The 9359-nt window shown below is 43.8% G+C and overlaps 2 protein-coding genes across 2 annotated transcripts; both read right to left on the bottom strand.

Annotated features, from left to right (window-relative positions):
- Nucleotides 1–857: 857 nt before the first annotated feature.
- On the bottom strand, nt 858–1805 carry LOC311034362 (kelch domain-containing protein 3-like; the record flags this gene model as incomplete). Its single annotated transcript, XM_084042243.1, has 2 exons — nt 858–1407; nt 1504–1805. 2 exons carry the CDS (start codon nt 1803–1805, stop codon nt 858–860), a joined length of 852 nt encoding a protein of 283 aa, XP_083898369.1.
- A 1562-nt stretch (nt 1806–3367) lies between these two features.
- Nucleotides 3368–4390, bottom strand: LOC311034361 (kelch domain-containing protein 3-like; the record flags this gene model as incomplete). The annotated part of the gene is made up of 2 exons (XM_084042242.1): nt 3368–3917; nt 4011–4390. The coding sequence occupies 2 exons, from the start codon at nt 4388–4390 to the stop codon at nt 3368–3370; spliced, it is 930 nt and encodes a 309-aa protein (XP_083898368.1).
- Nucleotides 4391–9359: the final 4969 nt, after the last annotated feature.

The raw sequence follows: 9359 nt of genomic DNA, 5'->3' as shown, positions 1-9359 counted from the left end.
TGGCCGAAATGTATATAGGGCTGAAGTGGTTAATGTGTGTTTTGTTTTGTAATAATAATAAAAAATCGACAAAGTAACCAGTAACTAAGTTTTCAAATGATAATAGTGGAGTAAAGTACAATATTTGCCTTTGAGATGTAGTGGAGTAGAAGTAAAAGTACTTAAAATTGGAAATACTCCAGTAAAGTAAAAATACCTAGAAATACATTTTTCCTACATTATTTTGAGTTGAGTACATATAATTATGTAATAGTTACTTTACACCACTGAATTGCTGGTATAGCAGACTACTGTACACGCTCTCGCTGCCCATGTATGTACTGCTATTTGTGTACAGTATGAGTATTTCTGTGCATCTGTTTTTTGTATTGTGTCTTTTATTGTGTCCTATAATAATCTACTTGTTTCTGTGAATTATTCTGTGTTGTTTGCTACTGTGTATAAATATATACCTGCTGAGACCACGATAATCTCCCTTGGGATACATTTTCTTAGTGGTTATTCTAGCAACGGCATGTTTGATTAATTGAATAATCTAGTTATTATTAAAGATCATGTTCTGTTTTTTTTATTTATTCATTTTTTAGTTGTTGAGTTGTTATGTATTGTATTTTTGTTGCCTATAATGACATGCACAAAATAGTGATTGATTATCAAAATTGATTATTTTTTTATTAAGTTAGCAATGTTTTAATAATAATCAATTAAATCGATTATAGTTTGATTAACTGTAACGTTGCACCTCTAATCTAACAATTACAAGCTCTGTCCACAGTTGGTTTTCTCTGTCTCTGTCTGTCTGTCCATCCGTCCGTCCGTCCGTCCGTCCGTCCGTCTCTCCAGTGTTATAGTTTTCTTTAGAGGGTCAGGCCATATTTTCTTTTCCTGTTGGAAGTCATGGCTTCCAGTTCCCACCTGATGTTGTGTGGGAGTCCCGCCTGCTCCAGACCGTGCTGAATAACTGCCAGCTTGCATAACGTCTTTAGACTCGGACTCAAGTCCAAGATGTACAGGTGATCGGACTTGTGTCTGTTTCCTCCAAAGAGGACGACACGATCTCCCACCGTGCAACACGACACCGTAGAGATCCTGCACGGGCCTTTCCCCCTGGGCTCAACCTTCTTCCACAAGAGGGTCTCCGGATTGAATTTCCACAGATCGTTCATGGTGCGGCCTAGGCTGTGGCCACCGAATATGTACAGCTCTCCATTGTGGGCAAAGGGCGAATGACACCTAGTAGTAGGTCCTGGACGGTTCTGTCCATAAATGCTCCGCCAGCTGTACGTCTCTGTGTCAAACACTCTGATGCCGTAGTGATAATCCCATATCCCTCTGCCCTCAAACACAAACATCTTTGTCCCGATGATGGTGGCAGAGTGATCTGCTGAAAAGGCTGACGGAGTGCCTCTGGTGTTAATTAAAGACCAGACCATTGTGGCGGTGTCCAACTTGTAGATGCAATTAGTGTGCTTTAACCACTGAGTTAGTCCCCCATAGATATACATGACCTTCCCCAAGACACAGGCTGAGTGCCTGGTCCTCGCGTCCGGACACGTTCCAGAAACATCGGGCTTGAACCATCCGTGGGTGTCGACATCGAATGCATAAAGCACGTTGCAGTGAGGATGCCCTCCCCAGACGTAGATGCAATTGTCTATGAGCACAGGGTTGTCCGGCCTTGTAGGAATAGCCTCGAGGGGACATTTTCCTCCTCCAGTCGTCACTGGGGGACACTTCATCCAGCGCAAGTACAGTGTGTGGAAGACACGTACCTCGATCCGGTCGTCCACGGGACGAGGTGACATGGTGTACACCTTGTCACCTACTGCCACAGCAACAAAGCTTTGTTTCCCTGGTACGCCCTTCTCTTTTTTTTCTTCTTTTCCTGTCCTCCTACCCGCCTCTCTGTCTGTCTGCCCGTCCCTCTGTCTATACGTCCACCCTTCTGCCCGTCTGTCTCAACCTCCTACAGTAATCTTCTACGACTGCAACACCTTAAATAAGCTGTTGTGACGTCACACACACAACCTAAAGCGTTACCATGCAGATGCAGGCCTAATGATGCCTATTTGTGCAGACGTGCTGATCTGCACACATTTCACTCACAGTTTTTTTGCACACTTCCTGAAACGGTCACCCGTTCACTATCATACATATTCAACTTTAAACACAAAGCCACATCTTTAAACCACTGTTTCTTAATGTCGGGTCCGAGAACCACCAGGGGTCCACATGGACCCTTACAGGTCTCTGGACCAAACTTTGAGAAGCACTACATAGCCAAGATGTAGTTTGTACTGTATCTATACTGCAGGGATGTGATGTATGTTGTACAAAGTATAAAAGTTGTTTAAAGAGCTCAAATGGCTTTTGTGACGTATTGTAGTGTAACATGGCAGGAGCTGGTATGCTTTTCAGCCAAACACTAGAAGTACCTGAGACGAAAACCTGTTTCTGTTTTATAACCATTACTGATGCTATAAGATAAGGTGTTTTGGTATGAAAACACACATGTTATATTTAACCACATATCCTATACCATAACAAAGCTACGTGTCTGACATTTTTAACAAACCAAACCGCTTGAAAATCAGTTGATAATTCAACTGAATAATTCATTTGATAGTTATGATTATTTTTATTCTTAATTAGGGAAAGACATCCTGCTTGAGTGGACACACTGTCATACAAAGCTTGTAGATCTGCTATTTAAAATAGAGTAAAAGTGTTTAAACTGATCATGATACTATACTAACTCATTTAGCTGAGGACCCCCTGGAATCCCCTCAAGGGCCCCTGGGGTACCCTGGGCCCCACTTTGAGTGAGCACCACTGCGGAAAATTGTGCTCATGTTCTACCTACTCTTAACAAACACTAGATGGCACCATTGAGCTACACAGCAGGATCTTCTTCTTGTGTGGTAGAGGTCAAAGGTCATGGAAAGTAGGGTATCACGTAAGATGTTGCTAAATGAGATGATCAAATCAAAGGAGCTGTAAGTGATATTTTGTTTTGTTAAAATGGATGATGAATAATTCTATTATTACAGTAATCATTGCTACAGAACAGTGGTTTTCCAACTTTTTAAAGGGATATTTCACTTTCAAACATGTTTGGGGTCATTTTTGGGGTCATATTTATTTCAATTAAATCGATTAGTTTGATTAACTGTCGTACCTCTAATCTAATCTAATCCAATCTAACAATTACAAGCTTTGTCAACCGTTGGTTTTGTCTCTGTCTGTCTGTCTGTCTGTCTGTCTGTCTGTCTGTCTGTCTGTCTGTCCGTCCGTCCGTCCGTCCGTCCGTCCGTCCGTCCGTCCGTCCGTCCGTCCGTCCGTCCGTCTCTCTGGTGTTTTAGACCCTTTAGAGGGTCAGGCCATATTTTCTTTTCCTGTTGGAAGTCATGGCTTCCAGTTCCCACCTGATGTTGTGTGGGAGTCCCGCCTGCTCCAGACTGTGCTGAATAACTGCCAGCTTGCATAACGTCTTTAGACTCGGACTCAAGTCCAAGATGTACAGGTGATCGGACTTGTGTCTGTTTCCTCCAAAGAGGACGACACGATCTCCCACCGTGCAACACGACACCGTAGAGATCCTGCGCGGGCCTTTCCCCCTGGGCTCAACCTTCTTCCACAAGAGGGTCTCCGGATTGAATTTCCACAGATCGTTCATGGTGCGGCCTAGGCTGTGGCCACCGAATATGTACAGCTCTCCATTGTGGGCAAAGGGCGAATGACACCTAGTAGTAGGTCCTGGACGGTTCTGTCCATAAATGCTCCGCCAGCTGTACGTCTCTGTGTCAAACACTCTGATGCCGTAGTGATAATCCCATATCCCTCTGCCCTCAAACACAAACATCTTTGTCCCGATGATGGTGGCAGAGTGATCTGCTGAAAAGGCTGACGGAGTGCCTCTGGTGTTAATTAAAGACCAGACCATTGTGGTGGTGTCCAACTTGTAGATGCAATTAGTGTGCTTTAACCACACTAATCCCCCATAGATATACATGACCTTCCCCAAGACACAGGCCGAGTGCCTGGTCCTCGTGTCCGGACAAGTTCCAGAAACGTCGGGCTTGAGCCATCCGTGGGTGTCGACATCGAATGCATAAAGCGCGTTGCAGTGAGGATGCCCTCCCCAGACGTAGATGCAATTGTCTATGAGCACAGCTGTGTGGTTGTAGGGCCTTGTAGGAATCCCCCAGTTTCCTCCTCCAGTCGTCACTGGGGGACACTTCATCCAGCGCAAGTACAGTGTGTCGAAGACACGCACCTCGATCCGGTCGTCCACGGGACGAGGTGACATGGTGTACACCTTGTCACCTACTGCCACAGCAACCAAGCTTTGTTTCCCTGGTACGCCCTTCTTGTGCACCGTCCAGGACATGTCTGTCTGTCTGTCCGTCCGTCCGTCCGTCCGTCTTTCTTTCTTTCTTTCTTTCCTTCTTTCCTGCCCGCCTCCCCTATGTCTATAGATCCTTCCGCCTCCCCGGCTGTCTCAACTTCCTACAGTAATCTTCCCACGACTGCAACACCTTAAATAAGCTGTTGTGACGTCACACAAAACCTAAAGCGTTACCATGCAGATGCAGGCCTAACAATGCCTATTTGTGCAGACGTGCCGATCTGCACACATTTCACTTACAGTTTTTCTGCACACTTCCGGTAAAACTTTAAACACGAAGCCACATCTTTAAAACACTGTTTCTCAACGTCGAGTCCAGGAAGCACCAGGGGTCCACATGGACCCTTACAGGTCTCTGGACCAAACTTTGAGAAGCACTGCATGGCTAAGATGTAGGTTTTGTACTGTATCTACTGCAGGGATGTGATGTGTGTTGTATAAAGTATAAAAGTTGTTTAAGAGCTGAAATGGCTTTTGTGACGTAATTTCTAGTGTAACATGGGTACTTTTCAGCCAAACACTAGAAGTACCTGAGACGAAAACCTATTTCTGTTTTATAACCATTACTGGTGCTATAAGATGAGGTGTTTTTGGTATGAAAACACACATTTTATATTTAAGCACATATCCTATACCATAACAAAACTAAATGTCTGACATTTTTAACAAACCAAACTTGAAAATAAGTTGATAATTCAACTGAATAATTCAGTTGATAGTTATGATTATTTTTAATTGTGGAAAAAAAGACATCCTGCTTGAGTGGACATACTGTCACACAAAACTTGCAGATCTGCTATTTTAGAGTCTAAAAACAAAAGAACCAGAGTAAAAGTGTTTAAACTGATCATAATACTATACTAACTCATTTAGCTGAGGACCCTCTGGAATCCCCTCAAGGGCTCCTCCACTTTGAGAACTACTGCAGAAAATTGTGCACTTGTTCTACCTACTCTTAACAAACAACTAGATGGCACCATTGAGCTAAATAGCAGGATCTTCTTGTGTGGAGGTAGAGGACAAAGGTCATGGAAAGTAAGTAAGTATCATGTATGATGTTGCAAAATGAGATATTTTGTTTTGTTAAAATGGATGATGAATAATGCTATATCATTACAGTAATCATTGCAATAGAGCAGTGGGATATTTCACTTTAAAACATGTTTGGGGTCATTTTAATTTTAGTTTTAATGACTATGAACGGGGTGTGTCTGATAAAATGAATATCAAATATCTAAATACTGAATCAAGCAACTTTGAAAGTGAAATATCCCTTTAATTTGAAAGGCCCCAGTTTTAGTATACATTATTTTACGCCACAGACTCTGTCTGTCCAGTCTTTAATATAATAGGGGAAAAAATCAGGTCACCAGGTACAGTATAAAATACTTTTAGTTTTAACCAAAAATATTACTGCACCTATAGTTCAAATGAATATTAAAACCGAGTGAGAGACAGGCACAGATAGACTGACTGACTGACTGACTGACTGACTGACTGTCTGACAGACAGACAGACAGACAGACAGACAGACAGACAGACAGACAGACAGACAGACAGACAGAGAGAGAGAGAGAGAGAGAGAGAGAGAGAGAGTACTGTATTTATTGCTTTAATTACAGGGTTAACAAGGAGGGTCTGCCCTTAAATCATTAACGCCAGCTGTCTCTCTCTCTCTCTCTCTCTCTCACACACACACACACACACACACACACACACACACACACACACACACACACACACACACACACACACACACACACACACACACATACACACACACACACACACACACACACACACACACACACACACACACACACACACACACACACACACACACACACACACACACACACACACACACACACACACACACACACACACACACACACACACACATGCACCTATAAACTGAGGAATCTATTCAAACTACCAATCATCTCTCTGCCCCTCCACCTCTCACATCCTCTCTCTCTCTCTCTCTCTCTCTCTCTCTCTCTCTCTCTCTCTCTCTGCTACAATGCATGTGTGTATCATGAGAGTGTGTGTGTGTGTGTGTGTGTGTGTGTGTGTGTGTGTGTGTGTGTGTGTGTGTGTGTGTGTGTGTGTGTGTGTGTGTGTGTGTGTGTGTGTGTGTGTGTGTGTGTGTGTGTGTGTGTGTGTGTGTGTGTGTATGGAGTGTGTTACAACAGAACTTCTAAAAGCAGGTGTTACAACACCATCTACTCCTCCCATCTCTCTGTGGATGTTTTTGATAGACTTAACAGCTGAGACATTAGACTTCATCTGGACACAAAGCAACCACAACACACAGCTCAGAACAGACACTAAATGACGGCTTAAAGTAGCACCTGTTTGCAACCTTGTCTTCATAATGTCATTGGTCCTCACTAATGCTCATTATACGATGGCACCATTTCTGTCTACCCGCTCTGTGTCTCATCGGTGGGCTGTGCACAGTTTAGAAACCTGTCTACCAGTGCCATCATCAATGGGGATTCAATAAATGGGGATTTATTTATTCATCTCATTCATCTTCCCTTTGGTCTGGGTTACCCCCGGCCGACTGACTATAAGGCTGATATTTCATGGTCTGTGTTACCCCGACCGATTGATTAGTATTCTGTTATTTACTGTATGTATACAGTAAACTGGTGCTGTAAAACTGTGCCCCACACCTAACATCCACAAGGTTATGTGTTACAACTGTACGCATCTAGTTATTTGTTTTTTCTCTGTTACTGTGTGTTATTGTCTCCGCCGGGAGACTGTGTTTTCGTTCTCGTCCTTCCGTGTGTCCACCAAGCTAACATTGGTCAAGCTTCACGTGACACGTGACAATATGTTGAAAGGGTGTGCTTTGATTGGCTAGCGAGACGCAAAGCACATGATCTATTGAGACATTTAGATCCTGTGTCCGGTTTGACACGACTGGTTGACAAGTGGTCCTCTGCTGTGTAGACCCACTACCAATCCAATTTCAATTTCTCCCCAGAGCAAGCAGCCAGGCTCTATTAGTTCAGTGTTAAAAATGTCAGCACTTGCACAGGAGACCAAGGTTCACATCAGACGCAGAACAGGAATGTTACAGAGGGTAGCTTTAATGTATTCAGGTTTAATATGTCACATAAAGATCTCATAATTTCCAGCAACCTGATCAACTAAACAATACCCTCTCTCTCCCTCCCTCCCTCTCTCTCTCTCTCTCTCTCTCTCCAGCCCCAGGCAGTGTGAGTGTTGAAGTGGTGTCAGGGGTCAGAGGTTAGGTATGGGGGTGGAGCCTGTACACCTGCACCCGTCTCACCTCCTCTTCCTGTCTGCTACCTCTGCTGAGCTCCTGACACACTGCAGAGCGTCTCACCTCCTCTTCCTGTCTGCTACCTCTGCTGAGCTCCTGACACACTGGGTGCATCCACACATGAGCGTATGCTGACGGCAAACGGTACGCTTACGCTACGCTAGCCCCGTACACACCCATGTTAAGTTAGAAACCGGAAGTTCCGGTCCGGTTTTTCCTATAACATGGGAGTGGACGGGACTTCCGACTTCCGGGCGTCAAGTTGTCGCTCATGTGTGGATGCACCCACAGCAGAGCGTCTCACCTCCTCTTCCTGTCTGCTACCTCTGCTGAGCTCCTGACACACTGCAGAGCGTCTCACCTCCTCTTCCTGTCTGCTACCTCTGCTGAGCTCCTGACACTGCAGAGCGGCAGACGTGTGCGTCATCAAACAAACACTCTCATTGTTTACAACGGCCGTATAGCCACACTGGAGGCGTCAATTGGACGCATTAAAACCTTGTTGATGCGTCTCTCAGGGCTGTCCAATTAGGGAGTTGATGCGTGGCCAGTGGTGGACAGTAACTAAGTGCATTTACTTAAGTAATGAGCAGTGGTGGAAAAAGTACTATTTTCTTTTTACTTTAAAGTAAAAGTATTAATACTGCAGTGTAGAAATACTCTTGTAAAAGTCTTAAGTAAAAGTCGGGTAATAAAAATTTACCTGAGTAAAAGTACAAAAGTATTGGCATCAAAATGTACTTAAAGTAAGTAGTACTCATTATGCAGAATGTCCCATTTCATAAGTTCAACATGTATACAAATCTTTTGAAAATAGCAGATCTACAAGCTCACAATGTGTCGCATCGCGACGCATTGTGAGCTTGACCTAGAGAACAGAGACTCAAGTCACACAAACAGTTTAGCAGTATAGATGTAGCCTTACTGAAGTAACACAAGATGAATGAAGTATAGAGATAGTAGGAAAATGAGCTATCCTTCACCCCAAAACCCCATCCTGCACTGATGGCATCTTAATACCCAGAAATAAACTATTGAGCAATATTCCTGGCGTCTCAATCTGTTATATTTCTTGTTTCTCCGAGCTGGGAGTATATTCTCCAGTCTCGGGTCATGGTGACTTATTGGCTTCACAGTGATCTTGGCTAACCCGGGGAAGCCATTAGGCACACACTCCCATCGAATCATGGTTGATTAATATTGCACAGTCATTGTTTACCCAGATTTGTAGCCAATTTTCTGATAAATTAAGTTACAACGACCTGGCGTTTATCGTAACTTGAAGACGCCATGCAGCTGTGCGTTCCCTAAGGTCCTAAGGTTGACAGACAATAACGCCTAGTGTAACGCCGGGTGTTTTTGCCAAGACCAAACATTAGCGATCCAACCATGATCCTTTTGTTAGGTCTATGTGCTTCCAGAAACAAGATACAGTATGAAGTCTGAAGGCACATGCAGGCCTGAATTCCCATTTAATGGGATATATTATATAATATATTACAGTTGTTAACCATGTGTGTTCGAACAGTGGTCTGATGTGTGTGCATACTTATTACTGTCACATGGCCTCATGGTCATCATAGCTAAACAGCTACATAAACAATTTCAACACGCGGTAGTTCCTGGCCAAACAGGAAACCGGTGCATTTC

Source organism: Gymnoscopelus microlampas, assembly GCF_963454915.1.
Source record: "Gymnoscopelus microlampas genome assembly, chromosome: 19".
Lineage (NCBI taxonomy): Eukaryota > Metazoa > Chordata > Actinopteri > Myctophiformes > Myctophidae > Gymnoscopelus > Gymnoscopelus microlampas.
This window is presented reverse-complemented; position numbering and strand designations above follow the sequence as displayed.